General features: G+C 32.1%; 1 protein-coding gene across 1 annotated transcript in view; it reads left to right on the top strand.

The window, feature by feature from the left end:
* The first annotated feature begins 186 nt into the window (after positions 1-186).
* LOC117318013 overlaps positions 187-21,763 on the top strand; it is a 29,247-nt gene continuing 7,670 nt past the window's right edge. Inside the window, exons 1-16 of the mRNA XM_033872988.1 lie at positions 187-296; positions 1,162-1,209; positions 2,936-3,058; positions 4,285-4,344; positions 4,937-4,981; positions 5,756-5,830; positions 6,933-7,010; positions 8,031-8,075; positions 8,572-8,643; positions 9,765-9,830; positions 10,572-10,625; positions 11,733-11,798; positions 12,386-12,433; positions 15,866-15,937; positions 16,455-16,541; positions 20,460-20,498. Of these exons, the coding sequence (XP_033728879.1) occupies positions 269-296; positions 1,162-1,209; positions 2,936-3,058; positions 4,285-4,344; positions 4,937-4,981; positions 5,756-5,830; positions 6,933-7,010; positions 8,031-8,075; positions 8,572-8,643; positions 9,765-9,830; positions 10,572-10,625; positions 11,733-11,798; positions 12,386-12,433; positions 15,866-15,937; positions 16,455-16,541; positions 20,460-20,498 (1,006 nt within the window). The 5' untranslated portion in view covers positions 187-268. The remainder of the gene's footprint in view (positions 297-1,161; positions 1,210-2,935; positions 3,059-4,284; positions 4,345-4,936; positions 4,982-5,755; positions 5,831-6,932; positions 7,011-8,030; positions 8,076-8,571; positions 8,644-9,764; positions 9,831-10,571; positions 10,626-11,732; positions 11,799-12,385; positions 12,434-15,865; positions 15,938-16,454; positions 16,542-20,459; positions 20,499-21,763) is intronic.

The following is a 21,763-nucleotide window of genomic DNA, read 5'->3' as shown; positions in this document are numbered from 1 at the left end:
AAGCATTATCTCTAGAAGTAGAATTTGTGGAATAGGGTTTTGCTTTATGCGATATAATGTTATAGAAGTTTTTTTTTTTTTTATTTCTGTGTCACAATAGGACGCCAGTGTAGGAAACAATATACAACTGTATACATTTTTACGTATATACATGTGTCATTGATAAGTGGTCTGAGGTCATGAACTTGTTTAGATAACACAGTGGAATTCAATCTACAGCCAACGTGAGCGCGATCTAGAAACTCGCCACATACATTTGTATACCAACATGAATGGCCAGGTTTTCTATTTCCTTGGTGAGTATGTTACGGTTCAAATGTTGGCTTCCGTTTTGATGGGTTTTTTTTTTTATAAACAAATGGCAATTCCTAGCTACAATATAAATCACAATAAAAAGGATCACACGAAACGGAAACGTTGAAATGCTGGTTGGATAGTACATTTGTAGAAGAGAAAATATAGATCCCAAATTTAGTTGCATATTACGAATGCTCGTCCTACCTGAACTAAATACCGATGAATCGCACTTGTGCTTGGGGTGATTTTAGACTTATATTTGCATGAGATTGTTCTTATTGTTCATTGCTGCAAGACTGACCAGCCTGAGTATTCAAGAGGCCGCGATAACTAAGTTGGTTAGAGCGCTGGCCACGTAACTTCCTTACCCCGTGTCGGTTGGTGTTTCTCGGGAAGCAGAGAAACGAGCCGCGGCCTGTGCTGTCATGGTTTTGTCCTTGGGCAAGACACTTTATCCTTATTGCTTTGGATAGCATGCAACGGCCCTCCTTATGTTGTTCAGTTAGGTAGTCACCAACTACTACAATGAGACTCCACCTCCAAACGACCATGGCTGTTCACGGGGCGATAAACCAAGCAAAGAAGAAAAAAAAAAACAAAAAAGCCTAGGTATGATGACGCCCAGTCTTAACAAACCCAGTGGCATCGATTAACTATCTAAGTACTGTAGTGCTTCATGAAGGTAGCAGAATAAATATATTGTAAGAGTAAGATCCCAGGGTAGGTTGTGGAAGAATCCTGATGCAAGAAATAACTTAATAAGTCTGACGTAAGAGTTCAAAGAGATAGAGGGAATGCTATTCGATTGTTGTTGTTTATGATTATATTCAACTTATCAACATGTATCAAGTTCTTTTGTTTAAGGATGCTCGATTCTAATAGCTGTGCTACTGAGGAAAACCCATGCATATGGTAAGTATGTTACGGGATATCTATATTCACAGTTTACATTAGGACAATATTTTTAGTTCGGTAATTGTATGATACCCGGTATTCCTCGAGTCACTTCCTGGCGATGGGGTTGTAACTTTACACGTGTTTATATTTAACGATGCTTTTTTACTCGTATTAAGCTTACCTTTCTTTAATTGGTGGCGTATAAGTAAACAACAATAAAGTTGGTGTTGGAATGACGTCAAAGGGAGAAAAGGGAGAAGCATGTCATGCGGCATTACGCTTTGGTGGTGCTGTTGATATCGGCCCGCTTTCGATATACATCGTCACTGCCGAACAAAGCTTGAAGATCGGGCTGTTTCAGTATTTTTCTAGTCCCGGTGAGCATGAGTTCCGACAAATAAATCAAGAGAAAATAGGATTGGACAATTACGTCTTGAGACAAAAACTTAGTAGTGAAATTTATAATTTTATGATGTTTTTATAACATGAACGGTGACCTACTTTAAAACATTTTTTAACGGATCAAAGAACAACATAGCATGTTAAAATGGTTTTGAATTTGCTCGGTGTTAACAAAATCGCGTTCTGAATTATCATAGTCAAAACATTTCAATAACACTGTTAAAAAAGAAAGAAAAATATAGTTTTCCTCGACCAGTATTTTGAGATCGCCAATTTAATCGTTGCACTAATCTGTTCATTTGATAAGTTATGGTTATAATCTCCATGATTAGATATTAAATATTCGTTTTTGTTTTTTTAATGTCAGAATGATTATTCCCACAGTAAAGAACACTGGTTTCATGAGTTCAAGTCTAGATCTATTTACCTCTATTTTAACTTCGTCTTCATCATCAATATACTATATTGTCTGTTGTCTTCATCATCTATATATTGTCTGTTGTCATCATCATCTACAAATTGTTTGTTGTCTTCATCTACATATTGTTTGTTGTCTAAATAATCTACATATTGTCTGTTGTCTTCATCATCTACATATTGTCTGTTGTCTAAATAATCTACATATTGTCTGTTGTCTTCATCATCTACATATTGTCTGTTGTTTTCATCATCTACATATTGTTTGCTGCCTTAATCATCTACATATTGTCTGTTGTCTTCATCATCTACATATTGTCTGCTGCCTTTATCATCTACATATTGTCTGTTGTCGTCATCATCTACATATTGTCTGCTGTCTTCATCATCTACATATTGTCTTGTCTTCATCATCTACACTTTGTCTGTTGTCTTCATCATCTACATATTGTTTGCTGCCTTCATCATCTACATATTGTCTGTTGTCTTCATCATCTACATATTGTCTGTTGTCTTCATCATCTACATATTGTCTGTTGTCTTAATCATCTACATATTGTATGTCGTCTTCATCATCTACATATTGTCTGTTGTCTTCGTCATCTATATATGGTCTGCTGCCTTTATCATCTACATATTGTCTGTTGTCTAAATAATCTACATATTGTCTGTTGTCTTCATCTACATATTGTATGTTGTCTTCATTTTCTACATATTGTCTGTTGTCTACACGTCTTGTCATTGTTTACATTCCGTTATTGTCGTCAACACCTCATTATATTAAATGTTTTCCAAAACATAAACTGTGATTGGGTACTTCCTTTTTCTTCAAGCCTATGTATTATAGAAGGACACTTCTGATTGGACGACTATGTTTACTTAGAGACCATCAATGGTGTTAAGTGATTATGTTCTCTTCCAGATCATTCGTGTGTGGACAACAACTCCAACTGCAACCACTGGGCTAGAGAGGGCTACTGTAGTACCTCTCATGACGTTCGGAACACTTGTCGTTTTTCTTGTAGAAGATGTTCCTCATCAAGTGGTATGTTAAACTCTTCTGTATTAAGCATGGGTAGTTTTAAGATTTGATGTGTAGAGAATCCTGGTAACACAACAATGATTGTTTTTGTTTTATAGAATGTCCCGTTCGTTCACGTTATATACATGTAATATCAAATTAATACTGTTTGTTTTATAGAATGTCCCATTCGTTCACGTAATATACCTGATAACATCTCATTGATACTGTTTGTTTTTTAGAATGTCCCATTCGTTCACGTAATAAGTTAATGACATTTATAATAATGTTTTAATTTTCCGACTGGGTAAATATTTGTTTCCACAATGACGATTTGTTTTGCCTTTAGTCAAAATATGACGTCATCGGTTTAGTTGCTGCGCCTTCCCGCTGGAATCAAATTTATTTGTCGAGAAGACACGTGGTTTGTGAGGCCACACCTGTTGATAACTTATTTAATAAAACACATATCAAAAAGTGTACTTTTTTGAGGATTCGAAATTAGGAAAGCAAACGAGAAATATCACAATATATTCAAACGAATATAATGTCATTGTTCATACCTGTTCTCATAAAAAAGATTTAATTAAAGTCGAAAATGCTTGAATTTGAATAAACTACAATTTCAATTATATGTAATTTTTTATGCACTGCAATTCATTCCAAGGGTAAGTTTAAAAAATTGGCTATTCCACCTCTGTTTTATTAGAATATATTTTTCACATTTTAATTTGTCGGATATAAACTTATAATTGTTATAATACAAAATGAAGAAAACTGCAATTCAAACTACCATCTAATACTATTATGTAATGATGCATACATAATCACACATACGTAAATAATTTAATAGTTTTCGGGTGTACCTGCACAACATAATACGTTTTTATTTATTACCTCAAAAATTGCTTAACGAAAATATTAAACTATTTTGCTATATTGACAAGTAACATGTATGTAATAATCATAAGACAAGGTACCAGTCCAATGTGAGTGTGGAGAGTTGCTGAATTAAAATGCTAGCTTACTATTCCGGAACGCCTGGTCTGATTCTTATTTTATCATTTTCAATTGATCAATTTGTACATGTTAATCTATATTTTGTAGATATTTTGTCTCATCGCGAGCTTGGAGTACGTTATTCTCTTCTGGTTAATTCGGACATATCCAAGAGTTTAATATCCTTTTCATTTATAACTTTAATATGACAAGATTTTAAATTAATCATTTCTTTGTGATTTATCTCCTAGGTTCTTCCACAACGACTTTCTCTGAGTCATCCGAGTGTTTACACGACTCCAACTATAACCGTACGTATGTCTTTCATGATTACATTGATGTACCTAAGGTCAAGGTCATATGCGTAGCTCATTAACAATAAATGAATGATATAGGGAATACATATTGTTATACTATTAATAAAAAGTCAAAGAAATCACAAGGGACTAGCTCATTTAAATGCAAGTATACGGTATATGTTTGAATGTGAATTTGATAAAACTACCGAGTACCCTTTCTATGCTGAACAAAACCAATGTCCGTACCCTTCTTATAGTCAACAACATGTACATTGTGGACCTTTTAAAACAAATATAAAGTCAAGATACATTAAACTGCACCATTAGGCTGATTCATCTTTGTAGCACTCGAAGGGTTGAATTATAATGTTAGCTTTCTATTCCGGAACGCCTGGTCTAATTTTCCTTAAATCACAAATGTAGTATTTGTTATGTACTTTTAAGAGATTATGAAAAAGAAAATAGGATAGAATTTTGACAAAAGTCAATAGAATGGAAATATGACTAAAGTTAAAAAGATGGAAATTTTACATTTTGACTATGATGGATTTTAAATTTAAACACATACGTGTAAAATCAATACATTTATGGAATTTATATTCAGATTTGAAAAGCCTTATTGGAGACAGCTGTTCACCAATGGATGATCGTACGTATGACATACAGTCAAACCTCGTTATCTCGAAGCCAGTAGGGTAACGACAAAAACGAGATACCCCAAGTATTCGACGTAACCGAGTCTATTCTTACCTCTGATATAACTGCGATTGATATTGTAAGATGCACTAACCATATACCAATACCATAATCAGGTAATATGTTTATGTTCTATGTTAGTTAGGGACAGTTATTGTTCAGTAGGTAGAGCATCAGGCGGGTAAGCAACCTCGAGTAAAAATCTCATTTGTGATTCGATCATCTGTCGTTTGCGTTTCTCATACCAGGGACAGTCGGGTACTGTCGTGGATATATCTTCGGACAAGGCCCCTTATTTCAGTTGTTGTGAATGGCATGCGAAGAGTATCTCGTGTAATGCCCAGTCAGGTAGCCACCTTATTCTACAAGGAAATATCGCGTCACCATTGAACTCATTGTCCATCGGATGATAAGGCCCGTTCAATAAACAAGCAAACATAATCATATGAATTTAAGTTACACAATTGTTATAAAGAAAAGTGTTCGTCCATTCGCAAAAAAAAATGTGTTTATACTTGTTATCAGCTTTTCAATGGTAGTGATACAAAACGTTTTAGTCTTTTGTTAGTGCATAACGTTAATGTTTCGAATAGTTTTAATTTTGCCTTAAATACACTAAAGAATAATCCTGCAGTCCGATTTATGGTCTCGACAGTAAAATTGCATGTCGACATCATTTCATATAGTATAGAGACATCCGTCTACAATGTTAATCTGTCTAATACAGAATGGTACTACCTCTACCATCTGACGACATCAAACCATCCTCACTGCGCCCGCGACGCTGCCAAATATCTTCGAGGTAAGAAGTTTAAAAGGTAAATTCTTGTTTCCTTAGTTTTTTATTTTAACTTACTCAGAATTGGCTCTTTATCATTCGTTGCTTCCTTATATATATATTTGAAATTAATTTATCATTATTAAATATGTATATATGGTGAGTGAAATTATTTAGGAAGAAATGAATCCAGTGTATGAATGTGTGTAATACAATGAAAGAAAATAAAGGAATGAAATGTGTAAATGAATGTAAGGTGATGAATGAGAGCCCTCTTGTATGAGGATATATTTGTCAGGATACTGAATCCAGGGCCTCAACCCTGGCAGCAGTCCAAATTTTTAAATGTTCTGGGGCATTAAAATTTCTTGTACCTTAAAAAAAAAAAAAAAAAAAAAATATCATTATTTAATCTTTTCTTGTTTTTTAATAGAAGCCATATTTGTTCTAAAAGTTGTGGTCGTTATTGCTTACGGTGATATGAGGTGTGTTTGACAGTCCGTATCTTTCAAATTATAAATGTTTTTTATACAACATTTGTTTATTTTTCATTTTAAAACATAGTTCTGAAATGATTTTTATGAAATTTTCTACAACTCCTAGGTAAAACCTTGCATTAACCTCCTGGGCCTAGCTTAATGCATGAACGAAAGTATTTAATCAAAACACGTAGAGAATTAGATTTTTGACAGCAGACAATATGAAGTACCAAAGTAATCATATGTTTTCAAATGTACATGACGACGACCACATTCTATCCCATTTACTGTACACTGGTTACGTTATTTTTACATGTTTTTTTGTGAATCACCTTTGCATGTTTTGATTGAACACTCGATCTGTATACCTTCATTGTGAAATGAAAATGTCTTTTGTTTAATTGTTCCTATAGCAACAAGAGTGGATCTCAGAAGAATGACGATGAATGGAACTGAATGATGTAGAATAATCCATTTCAATTCTATAGAAACATTCATCAATTCAAATACTTAGAAACTCTTAATTAGAATCTCTTCACAGGGTATTGGTTTATCACAAGCCTATACCATGTTAAAGGATAGAAGTGATCAATCTCTATTGTAAATGACCTAGGTACATTTATATCTGTAATATCCATGCATTGTAGATTACTATCAAGCCCATCCTGCGGGTTCAAACTGTGTGTGTTCCTCCTCCAACACTGTACTTACTCATACTGAGCACAGTAAGTAGATTGGTTACATTATGTATAATCTTATGTAACATGTTTATGTTGATTTCATGTGTCGTATATTTTGTGTAGAAAAAAAAATGTTGCGTTTTCTTCCAATCTCATCACACCTGCGATAAAAACCACACGAAAGCGAAAGTGCGATGTTGATTTTTCGTCGTCGTCGTCAGCATTTCGCTTTAAGTCTTTTGTGTAGAAGCGTTGCACAAAACGTACAAGTCAAAGAACTAAAGCTGATATATTGCAAGATCACATGCATGACGTTAACTAAGCGTAATTCTTACTTAAACATCATGTGCGTAATCTTGGCAATAAGTCATCACAAGGATTGAAAATAATTAAATCAAAGAAAAGAAAGATAGAGGAAAACATGTTCATCAGAAACCTAGTTCCTGAAAAAGCAACTTATTACATATGTCACGTGCTTCTTGCTGTTAAGACAAAAAGAGTCGTGCAATCTCGTTTACTGGTTTATTCATATTCTCTGATTACATTAATACTACACAGCAACCTACAACAACACATGTATAGATAGATGACCACATAATACGTCTGAACGAGGGAAAGGACTGGCAAAACGCATGCATATACACTCGACCCTTCCGACCAATGAAACTCGCTGCCAGATACGATTTCATACCGAATCAACATTCCTTTTCTGAACACACGTCACACCGAAATTGGCACTTCGAAAAGACATCGACAGGACACTTTACACCACATAACATATAATAGAGAAACACCAACGCGTGCGTTATATATAACATAGTAACACAATTGACGAAGAAAGACAACTTTATGATTCGTGCCGTGACTGGGCCTCGAACTCACGATCTACGGCACTCAATCCCCCAAGCCAGAAATACTCGCAGCTTATACCACTGCGCCACATCGGCGTTCTTAATAAATAACGTTTCAATGGTAAATGTATATGTATATGTAAACACCATGAAACGCCGTCACATACAGTGTCAATTCATATTTTAACCTGGTGACCCATATTTTTACTTTCAGCTGATAAGGTAACGCATTGCAGAGGCACAGATGATAACTATTTAGGTAAGTCACGCTTTCTATATTCCCCATTTCCGTTCCAAAGTGTCATACGAACTATAACACATTGCATTTGTCAAAAAAAAAAATGTTTAAAGAAGAGTAACACATGCATGTTCGCAATATGCATACACCCATATACGTTCCCATCAACATCAATCATTGATCGATTATCATATGTCAATCATTTATTACGCTAGATTTGATTCGGTGGTTCGACAGCAAGGGCAGGTCCTGTTTTAGTTTTTCACAGGAAACGGAAAAGTGTATTCATTTAGCAATATGTATTCACAATTTGTGACGCGTTATTTAACATGAAATTAACTGTGGTTTAATTTCCAGTGTTGAAATAATGATAAAATTATGAATATACTGTAAAAGATTGATGAAAAATGATTATTTCGCAGTTATACATGTATAAGCCACCTCACACGATATTTAAGATTATTGAAATTCAGCCATATGTCTTACATATAGTTCCATTTTGTTCCTAACGTTATAGATATCTACGGCACAACCTTCTATCCAAGTAAATCGTCAACTGATGCACGGATGTGCACCCGTCATGTTGAAGGTATGTAATTGTTTCTAATATTCGTAAATCATGTAAAAAATAATCAAATGACAGGTTGTAAGCAAAAGTCGTATCTATCACGAAAATCCTGACGTAGACAGCACTTAAAATGTTTACTTAAGACATTTGGAGACGAATGATTTGAACTCACGCTTATGTCACAGGAAGGAAAACGAGCACAGTCCTGCTGGTTCTTTCTATATTTTATTACCGGGTATTAGGACATAACTTGATACAAAAGAAAACCCCTTCCAAGACTGTTATGTCTGGTAAAACGACAAGTGTCTACACATATCTGTTACATAATTGGTCACCGGACCCCAGAGGATATGTCCTACCGACCTATGAACGGCTACTGCGGCGTTCTACCCTAACCCACCGGTTTTACTATTCTCGCTCTCACCCTTTCACGATTTCTTACACTTTCATACCCTAATTTACATATAAGTCGTAAACACCACCAAAATGGACATACACAGTATGGACTACACGTACATCACACTACGTTACTAAAATTAGACAAGGTACTTTCCACATTACAACACAGCACTGACAAGTACATGTAACGTGTATAGACAATTCACAATATTATATTAATTAATTATTTTAATTAATTAGATTGTACCTGTGACACTTAGTATCGCGTTTTCTTATCCTCCACTTGTTTGTAAAATACGTAGATGGTTTATGATATCACACTTGCCAGAGAGTTTTTTTTATCATATATATAAAGCAATATATATTCACTATTTTCCCATGTTACCTGAATAAACCTGTAGTTTCTTACGAGCAACCCTGCATAAAAACACGCCTTATTTGAAAATAAGCCTTTCTTGAAAATAGAAATATAAGATAATTCAGTTTATATAGTGTACTTCAAAAATAATGTGGGTACAACAATCGCTTACCATATAAACTGGATCAAAAGTAAGCCTCATTTGAAAAAAGTTTTCCTGTATTTTATAAGTATTGAAGAGTTTTAAGGATACTGTCTTAAATATAATACAAAATTAGAACGCATACACCGAACTCAAATCAACCCTATGATGTATCTTGAAATAGCACAAACGAACATATTTTCATCGGCGTTTGTTCAAATAATTGTTGTATTGATATTTCAGAATGGGGAAAGTTGGCAGCAATATCAGAAAGCAGTTGCTTCAATGATTTGGTGGAACAATTTCATGGTATGAATTAAATTGGGTATAAATGGTTTCTTTAAGGTGAAGACTTTCTTTATAATACCAATAACATACAAATGTTAAGGAAAGCAACAACGCCGTGATATTTTGATTTTACAACATGTTGTAAGGGATTATACAGAGACATATAAGTGAGGAAACACATTTAGATACGAATTTAGTAACAGATACCTGATATGATGTCTTCCGCATATTACACTGGCTCGTCCTTTTAGGACTCGTCAGTGATGTTGGAGACATCATACAGCTGTCTCGTACTCTAATGACTCGTAAGTGATGTTAGAGACATCATACAGCTGTGTCGTCCTTTTAGGACTCGTTAGTGATGTTAGAGACATCATACAGCTGTGTCGTCCTTTTAGGACTCATCAGTGATGTTAGAGACATCATACAGCTGTCTCGTACTTTTAGTACTCGTTAGTGATGTTAGAGACATCATACAGCTGTTTCATCCTTCTAGAGCGATTCTGACTAAACAAACTGTAAATATACAATATAATACAACTATATAATGTGTAAAAAATAGATAATAATAATAAAGCAAAAAAAAAAACAAAAACAAAAACCCAACAACAACAAAACATGAAATAAATAAAATCGAGAAATGCTGTTTTTGTATGTTAAAATCTGAAAAGGTGATTATTATCACGAAATAATTGTTTTGATTTTATCGTGATGTCTCCTATTTTTCTTTCTTTCTTTTTTTGTTTTTCTTTTTTCTTTCAGACAAATTCTTTTCACACAACCCTGACAGAAGATGTACATGCGAAAAAACAAACGGTAAATATTGCACGTACTTTCGTTTTTAATGTCGTATTACATGCTCCTTTTTACTAAAGAAACTTTCCATGAATATTTTAAACATAATTTGAGAGAGTAATTAACAGTAACGACCTGGATGTATAATTGAAATAGTGTATTTTCACAAAAAATATCTTCTTTTAAGTAAATTATTGAAATTTTAATAGGTATACCTCCTACGTTTGATGTATATTTCAAAAACATTCGCTTTACAAATGTATGAAAAATAAAGAAATCATACCCGGTACTTTATGGAAAAAAATCAAATGTAAGCGATGTAATATCTGTTAATATAATTTGTGATGAAGTAGAAGACGCTTACTATTTCGGAACACTTGGTCTTATATCTTGTCCTATTCAATGGTTTCCATATCAATCACTATATTTTGTTCATATTCTGCTCTTTTCTTTTTTCCTTTGAATAGAAATTACACGTGCTGCTTCGTTATTTCGTCGGTATTCTCTGTTGTCTTCGTTTTTTTCCCAGTGAAAGACAAATTTCTCACGAACCGTATTGTTCTGCAATTGTGTACTATGCACGTAATACAATCAAATTAGTCACACATTTCATATGTAATTAGCAAAAAATAATTAATCACCGATGAGGTTATAGAAGTGTCAATGAGATCATACATTTGAACATAAACAGCCTGAAATTGATCGAGCTAAACTTTCTATAACTCATGGATTCAGAGTGAGATTCTTCTTTTTACATTAATTATTTATCAAACTATTTCAGTATTTTCTAGAACAAGTCGTCGTCCAGAAATCATGATAACCCTTTTTCTGATATATAGTTGTACTACGTTCTACTCACGTATTCGTACAAAAATTATCAAAGATGCGTCCTTCGGGTGGAATGTTCAAATTCTTTAAGTAAAATGATATACAGTAAACGTTGCTCTTGGAAAGTTATTATATTATTCATGTGTTGTGATTTACATTATTTATGTATACTGACGTCAGAGGATTACTTATTCATTCCCGCAGTACAAGAAGTTTTGCCCGATGGTCGGATGGCACAGTTATATTGCTAGGAGGTATATTTATATCTAAGAGTTTTATGATGAGGGATTATTTTATTAGGCGGAAGCGGTGGAGGGACATCTCACCACACCACACATTCGTGTTTGCAGTATTCCGCGTACCAAGGCGAGTACACATTTTCTCCGCTGATTTTACACACTCTCTTGAATCATTGTTTGATGTACTGTATACTTAAGCTAAAATTAAGATGTTGGAATTTTTTTGAATGATTGAATGCTCCGGCTTTCTCATCCTGGTAAGAATATTGTAAAAAAACGACAGGATATATTTTCTCTGTCATACTGCACATTGTTAATTCAAATAAGATATGTTTATATTTCGTTTTTGGATACCAACGTTTGTCTATAGAATTATTTTAAAACACAGTTTAATTCGTTTGTTGTACATAATATAAATACTTTAAACCCCTTATTCCGATTGGGATTTATTGTCGTGTTAATTAGTACGCGAGTAGAGTCAATTGCGAATTCAAATCATTCGCTATTATTTGAACGAAAATAACCACCCTGCAAGGTTACCGATATAGGTTACAATGTTACACAGTCGATCTTCAGATATATGCAGAATAATTGTTTGGATTTCGGATTAGATGACCCATAATAAAATGTATTATATTACTGGTCATGAATTACATTGGAACATATGTTCATACCAAGGACAACGCAGACAATGCAATTGTTTCTTTATTTCAGACCTTAACGCGATGATTGAACATGACACCTGCATGAGTCATTACGAAGGTAATTAACTGTATGATAAGATACTAATTAGGGTTCCTAATTCCTTTTGTTATATATATTTGAACTATAAAGCCACCTAAGAAGTTTGATATTACGTATCATTATAAATCATATTTTTCACACTCTCTGATTGGCTAAAATAGTGACACGTGATTCCCAATATTCCCAATAAAAAGTAATTTTGACCGGCCATACAAAAAAGAGCTGTTAAAATGCTGGTTAAATAAATTACTTATGAATTACTTCCCCTTGGTATTGTCCAAGGTGTTAAATAGCTTGCAGGTTTTGAAACATGACGAACAATATCTTTGATTATTAGAATATTAGATTATCGTAAGACTACGTGTATTGAATGCATTTTAATGTATAGAGGATATCTAACAGTGTCTTCAGTAATACCAAATATATTTCACGAGTGGGACTAATATTTTGATATTTTTCACGAGTGCGCAGACCGAGTGAAAAATATCAAAATATTACATTTATTATCAACGGAAAACCTACCCCGTATGCTAACACGACCTACAGCGATAATTTGTAAACAAAAAAGTAGTTCCCCCTGTCCAGGTGCTGACATATATGTCGGGCTTTCTGAATGGTCAATTATTTTGGTATTTTCTAATCATTAATTTGGTTGGTCAAATCAGCAAAAGTGATATTTTTCACTAGTGAAAAATATGATGAAAAATATCACTTTTATAGAATGAATAATTTTTGATATTTCACTGGTAAAAATGTAATAAATTAGTTTACTTTTCATTGTGTAGTGTTTATAAGATATAATGAATTATTTACAAATGCTTCACAAATCAGTCTCTGTCATTACAAATACAAGTGTTACTTACATTAGTGTCTGATTACTAAAATTCAGAACAGTCATTATATTATAAAACTATATAGTAGCCTTTTGATTTCGGTCAATACATAGTTTTTTATTAACCTAAAAAAATGTCAACCTTGGACTTCGTCCTCGGTGACAGTACGACTATCAGTAAATGGTAACACTTTTTTATACATGACCGTCGTGAGGGCAAGCTCGTTGGATCAAATACAAACAACGATAAAGACAACACAGAGACTAGTTAGAATTGAAATTGGCCGTTTATTATATATAAACGACGGACTTGAAAATATGAATTATCAAGTCTGACATCCAACTTGATATACAAGAAAAACATTTGGTCCTAGGTGGGGATAAAAAAAACCCGCCACCTATTGTTCTACATATAAGAATACAAATGAACACTATTGTTCTCCATATAAGAATACAGATGGACACTAGTAATGATAAAGTTGTTTTCATGATCAAAATTCGCACATTAGAGATTATATACGGAAGGAGGAGGGGATGGCGGCGGATTGAAATTAAACTTCGCAATTACTTGTAATTAAATGAAAATACTGACTGACCTGATATAACCGTTTTCCTTTGTGTTCCTGCAGCTGATTTGTTGCGCATGCGCATATAACCCCTTTCCACCTTCCGCATCTTACAAAGTCCGCGAAATTTAAAATGGCACAAACACTTTTATAAGTAAATAGTTAAATAGTGGTTACCAGTAAATGGCAACACTGTAGTTATCAGTAAATGATAACATAGTAGTTATCAGTAAATGGTGACGTAGTATTTATCAGTAAATGGTAACGTAGTATTTATCAGTAAATGGTAACACTATTATCAGTAAATGGTAACGTAGTATTTATCAGTAAATGGTAACGTAGTATTTATCAGTTTATGGTAACACTATTATCAGTAAATGGTAACGTAGTATTTATCAGTAAATGGTAACGTAGTATTTATCAGTAAATTGTAACACTGTCGTAATCAATAAATGGTAACACTATTATCAGTAAATGGTAACGTAGTATTTATCAGTAAATGGTAACACTATTATCAGTAAATGGTAACGTAGTATTTATCAGTAAATTGTAACACTATTATCAGTAAATGACAACACTACGGTTATCAGTAAATGGTAGTATAGTAGTTATCAGTAAATGGTTACATAGTAGTTATCAGTAAATGGTAACATAGTTGTTATCAGTAAATGGTAACACTATTATCAGTAAATGGTTACATAGTAGTTATCAGTAAATGGTTACATAGTTGTTATCAGTAAATGGTTACATAGTAGTTATCAGTAAATGGTTACATAGTAGTTATCAGTTTATGGTAACACTATTATCAGTAAATGGTAACACTATTGACATTAAATGGTAACACTATTATCAGTAAATGGTTACATAGTAGTTATCAGTAAATGGTAACACTAGAATTATCAGTAAATAGTAACACTACGGTCATCAGTAAATGGTAACACTGCTGTTATCAGTAAATGGTTACATAGTAGTTATCAGTAAATGGTAGTATAGTAGTTATCAGTAAATGGTAACATAGTAGTTATCAGTAAATGGTAACACTATTATCAGTAAATGGTAACATAGTAGTTATCAGTAAATGGTTACATAGTTGTTATCAGTAAATGGTTACATAGTAGTTATCAGTAAATGGTTACATAGTAGTTATCTGTAAATGGTAACATAGTAGCTATCAGTAAATGGTAAGACTGCAATTATAAGTAAATAGTACCATTGTGATTATCAGTAAAAAGTAACACTGCGATTAGCATTAAATGGTAAAATTGTGGTTAAAAGAAAAGAGTACCACTTCGGTTATTGGTAAATGGTAAAATTGGAGATATGAGTTAATGACAACATAGCGATTATAAGTAAAGTGCCATGCTCGGACGAGGAAAAATCGGTTTGAATGAATGTCCTACGTTGAAGATAACCAACATTGACTGGGGCTTCATATCCACATGTATAACCCAGAGATGATTTTGTAACACTCTGGGATGACGGAGAATTTGTTCAAATACACTGTAACACTACATTGGCTCACTTTCAGTATCATTGGTTTCAAATACGTTTATATCATATTCTGAATGACCATTCACGCACGGATTTTGCAACAATGTAATTGAATGAATAGAAAGAATAATGGAATCTTCCACCTCTTTTGGGGAAGCTTCTTAAGTTGTCAAGTACGAGGCTTGCTGAATGTTTGTAGTTTAAGCACTTACCAGGAGATTTAAATACCACTGTCTCACTCAAAAGAAGGTTAATAATTGTGTTATCTTACCCTGTTTACTCTATTATGTATCTAATAATGATGTTACATCAGTGCAAGGCAATGTTGACGTGGCGTCATTGTATTGTCGCCGTGACGGCGGTCAATTGAAGAATCAGTTGTTGCGAACGTGGGAACAGTACGTGTAGCTTGTTTCAACCCTAGGGTGAGATAAGAAAATCTCACGCCGGGATAAAAGAAAAATTATATTTTCTTACCTCTTTCATGCTCTTTAAACTATTATTAACAGCCGCCTGATACAGGCCAATCGGGCTTTTTGTTATGACTTTGTTTAATTTCAGTTTGGGGCTATCTCAATAATCTGTCTGGTCACAGCACTTCGTGTCGGATAGCAATTATCGACAAATTAAATAGTAAGTATATTGTACTGTCGAACCTCGTTATTTCGAAGTTGGTGGGGGACATATACAAACTTTAAGATATTCCGAGTTTTCGAGATAGCCGAAGATATTTTACACAGAATGTTTACCGTCTGAACTGATGGTTTTTTTTACTTCGAATAAAGCAGAGTTTTCCAGCTATCACAGTTCGAGATAACGAAAATAGGTGTTATAATTTTTTTAGAAAATATTTCTAATTCATTTTTATAATTATGACGAAATATTTATTTTCGTTGTGATATTAGGATGTCGAATTTAGAATACAGCTAAAATGCAATTTTTCGTCATTTTTTTCTGGCCATAAAAAGAGTCATTTGGTCATTTATTATTTGAGATTGACAGTAAATAAATGGATAGAAAGATGACACTGAGATGTAGAAAAAGTGAACAGAATGAAGAATGAATGAATATACATGTAGACCCTTATTGCATTCGATAACAGTAGAATCTGTTATTGTATTACCAAAACTTTCATATATTTTAATTCCAGACGCATACGGACATTTTTCACACACACCGTCAAACTGTACCTGTAGTACACATTTTGATCCCCTTAAATTGTACAACGATCCGCATGGTAAGTTCAATTTCATCGTAATGGCCAGTGGATTGTTGTGTCTACTCAGGCGATGTTATTATTATAGCAACTGTGTTCAAATTGATTCAAATGCTATTTGAGATGATAATCGATATTAGTTAGTACTAATTAAGAAATAATTGTTATTTTTTTTGTTGTTCACTGATGTATGAACGGCATTTTTTGACAGATATTTTAAATGACGCGCGCCAGCGCGTCATGTTGAAATATCTGTCAAAAAATGCCGTTCATACATCAGTGAACAACAAATAATAACAATTATTTCTGATATTTACATTTCAAAACTATTTTTCAACGTAATCTCTGAAAAAAATCATAAGAAACAGTATTCTACGTTCGTTATACGTAGTGACGAAACAGCTGAATGATCGATGTAACAGCGTAACAGATAGTTCTCCAATTTGGCGAGAAAGGTAATCAAGTACACAGGTACACAAAATATAGTTCCACACAAATTCATTATTTTAATCATCATGAAAGAAAAATATTGAAATGTTGTCTTCAATTTTACAATTATTAACAAGTTTTAAAGTTGATAAACATTTCATGTGTATTCAAACGCGATTTTATATTCACACTTCTGCATTGGCACCGTCAACAATGTACTGTATGTATTCATACGCGGCAGGTTAATTGTTCACCTAGGAATGAACGCTAATTTTGTTAGTACCTTGATATAGAGAACACACAGTGGAAATGTAAATATTGAAAATTGAATGTCTTTTCCCCTGTCTATATGAGGTACTTGGTATTTCGAAGATAACAAAGACCTTGCTTAGTAGGTTATTGTTTTACTTACCATCAGTTATGAGATATTCTGCATATGACCATTTGTTGCAATATACCTTATCAGAAATATACAAACCTAAACATAATCTATTTAAGAATTTATTTCAAAGAAGATACTTTAATAGAAATAGTATTTTGAAGATTTAGACAGTTTATTAAATCTTATATATTGTAAAATCTTCAGAACATAAGGGCATAAAATCACAATGATTCTGAGGACACTTATCTCCCACAGCTAAACTTACAGTGGGGTAGACAGAGATTTACACTTTTAGGTATTGAGTTTCACGTTAATTTACATGAGATGCCGAAAATGAATTTTGATAAAAAATTGACAAAATTGAAAACTTTATTACAAATTTGGAAAAGGAGATCTTTAACACCTATTGGAAGAATACATATTATTAAATCACTTCTGATATCACAACTTAACCATATATTTATCTCTCTACCTAATCCAGATGAATCCTTTCTTATGAAACTCAACACCATTCTATTTGAATTTTTGTTGAATAGCAAAACAGACAAAATCAAAAGAGAAGTAGTTGTTCTAAATTTTTTAAGTGGTGGCCTGAAAATGATTAATTTGAAAGCATATGTAGATTCTTTAAAATTATGTTGGATACGAAGACTTTATCAGACCACAGCCAAATGGCAAGTCATTCTTAAAAGTTTTATAAACATAGATGTGCTAGCCAATTGTGGTGAAGATTATGTACAGATTTGTCAGAAAAAAATGAAAAAAAAGTTCTGGATTGATGTTTTTAAAGCTTGGAATAGGCTAATATTTATGAATGAAAAAAATACTTTTAGAGAAGATTCCATTCTGAAATCACCCATTTGGTTTAACAGGAATATAACTATTGGAAGGAAGTCAGTGTTTACTAAATCTCTTTTTGAGAAAAATGTTCTTACAGTTAATGACTTAATAAAAGATCATAGTTTGGGGGATTTCTACACTTTTCATGACTTTCTTCAGATATACAATATTACCCCAGGGTACTACAAATTTCCTTCATTACCATAGTATCTTATCAGCAGTAAAACAATTTTTATCCTCAGTTGAAATTCCTAAATCAAAGCTTCAATATCCTTTGGTACCTTTGAACATAGAAGTATTTTTGAGGAAAAGAAAAGGATCCAGAGATTTCTATAACATTTTAATACAAAATAATATTATACCTACTGGGGAAAGTTAAGTGGAATAAAGAGTTTGAACTGAATGATGCAACTTGGGCTCAAATATACAAAACTCCTTTCGTTGTCACTAAAAATACCAAACTACAATGGATCCAGTATAGGATTAACCACCACATTTTAACAACAAACTCTTTCCTTTTCAAGGCGCGTCTTGCCATTACTCCTCGCTGTATTTTATGCAACGCAGAAACGGAAACAATAATACATGCTTTGTGGGAGTGCCAATAAGTACAAACCTTACTTGTTGGTTTCACAATCTTACTTGATGCTTTATTGATTCCATTTGCTTTTAATAAACAATCCTTTATTTTTGGATTGCTATCTCCAAACTCTATTTCCTACAAAGCTGACAACGAAATACTTCTTCTTATCAAACAATATATATACAGTATGAGATGCCTCCACAAGTCCCTCAATATCAATAGTCTTATCAGCACTATAAAAGATTACTATAATTTGCAAAAATATATTGCCTACAGTCAGGGTGAAAGGGTACGGGAAAAATTCGAGAAAGAGTGGAAAAAATGGGGGAAAATATCCAATCTCTAGTTTTTCTTGTATCAGTGTTTATTGTAATATTATGAAATGATTATCACAGTTTCTGGCGATATAATATTTTTCATATACATTAACTTAGAAGTTTTATCCTGTATCATCCCAACAATCTCTCTATGATGATGATAATGATGCATGATGATGATATATGATGCATGATGATGATATATACTGATAATGATGATGCGTGATGATGATGATGATGATGCATGACATTACATGATGATGATTAACATTATGATGACGATGTGTGTTTGACTATTATGATGATGATGCTTGATGATGATGATATATGATGCATGATGATGATGATATATGATGATAATGATGCATGGAGATGATGATAGTGATGCATGATGATGATGATATATGATGATAATGATGCGTGATGATGATGATATATGATGATACTGATGCATGATGATGATGATATATGATGATAATGATGCGTGATGATGATGATATATGATGATAATGATGCATGATGATGATGATGATAGTGATGCATGATGATGATGATGATGATATATGATGCATGATGATGATGATATATGATGCATGATGATGATATATACTGATAATGATGATGCGTGATGATGATGATGATGATATATGATGATGCGTGATGATGATGATGATGATATATGATGATGCGTGATGATGATGATGATGATGATATATGATGATGATGATATATGATGATGCGTGATGATGATGATGATGATGATGATGATGATGCGTGATGATGATGATGTATATGATGCATGATGATGATGATGATGATGATGATGATATATGCTGATAATGATGCATGATGATGATGATGATGATATATATGCTGATAATGATGCATGATGGTGATAATATATGATGATAATGCATGTTTACTTATATGATACATGATGATGATGCAAGATGATGATGATGATATGATGATGATGATCATCATCACAACATGTATGTGTAAGAGTGTGTGTATGTATGTTTTTTCTTTGTCTGGTTTTTATTTTTGTCATCCATGTCTATTGTTTTAATATGTGAAAATCTTCAAAAAATAAAAGAATTATAAAAAAAAAAAAATCAGAATGATACAATTTTTATTTGTATTAAAGCGCGTGGATTTTAGACCGAAAATTTCTTTGAGATATATTTTTTTTTCTAAAGTTTAAGAAGAAACATTATAGGCATACATTCATTAATATTTTCATTTATAAACGAATCTGAAAGTGGAAGAGCAGGTAGAACACTATAAACAGTCCAACCGTTTCTGTGTTGTGCACCATTCTAAATGTCTGTTTCATATGACATTTGTGATGGTATTATGAATGTTTGATTAATTGATATCTGTTTCAGGATCCTTGCCACACTGTATGCACAATGGAAATTACAATTGTAAGTTAGTACGCGTTCATACTATATATACAATGTATTTTTCTTTATTCTAATTGTGTCTTTGTTATTTATATTGTATATTTGTTATCTATATTGTATCTTTGTTATTTATATTGTATCTTTGTTATTTATATTGTATATTTGTTAGTTACATTGTATAGTTGTTATTTACATTGTATAGTTGTTATTTATATTGTATCTTTGTTATTTATATTGTATCTTTGTTATTTATATTGTATCTTTGTTATTTATATTGTATCTTTGTTATTTATATTGTATATTTGTTATTTATATTGTATCTTTGTTATTCATATTGTGTCTTTGTTATTTATATTGTATCTTTGTTATCTATATTGTATATTTGTTATCTATATTGTATCTTTGTTATTTATATTGTATCATTGTCATTGATATTATATCTTTGCTATTTATATTGTATCTTTGTTATTTATATTGTATCTTTGTTATTTATATTGTATCTTTGTTATTTATATTGTATATTTGTTATTTATATTGTATCATTGTTATTTATATTGTGTATTTGTTATTTATATTGTATATTTGTTATTTATATTGTATATTTGTTATTTATATTGTATAGTTGTTATTTATATTGTATCTTTGTTATTTATATTGTATCTTTGTTATTTATATTCTATCTTTGTTATTTATATTATATATTTCTTATTTATATTGTATCTTTGTTATTTATATTGTATCTTTGTTATTTATTTGTTTCTTTGTTATTTATATTGTATCTTTGTTGTATATATTGTATATTTGTTATTTACATTGTATAGTTGTTATTTATATTGTATCTTTGTTATTTATATTGTGTCTTTGTTATCTATATTGTATATTTGTTATTTATATTGTATCTTTGTTATTTATATTGTGTCTTTGTTATTTACATTGTATAGTTGTTATTTACATTGTGTCTTTGTTATTTATATTGTATCTTTGTTATTTATATTGTGTCTTTGTTATCTATATTGTATCTTTGGTATTTATATTGGATCTTTGTTGTTCATATTGTATCTTTGTTATTTATATTGTATCTTTGTTATTTATATTGTATCTTTGTTATTTACATTGTATATTTGTTATTTACATTGTATAGTTGTTATTTATATTGTATCTTTGTTATTTATATTGTGTCTTTGTTATCTATATTTTATCTTTGGTATTTATATTGTATCTTTGTTGTTCATATTGTATCTTTGTTATTTATATTGAATCTTTGTTATTTATATTGTGTCTTTGCT

The sequence above is a fragment of the Pecten maximus genome, chromosome 19 (genome assembly GCF_902652985.1).
Source record: "Pecten maximus chromosome 19, xPecMax1.1, whole genome shotgun sequence".
In the NCBI taxonomy this organism is placed as follows: Eukaryota; Metazoa; Mollusca; class Bivalvia; order Pectinida; family Pectinidae; genus Pecten; species Pecten maximus.
Note: the sequence above shows the minus strand (reverse complement) of the source record. Positions and strands in the feature narration are given on the sequence as shown.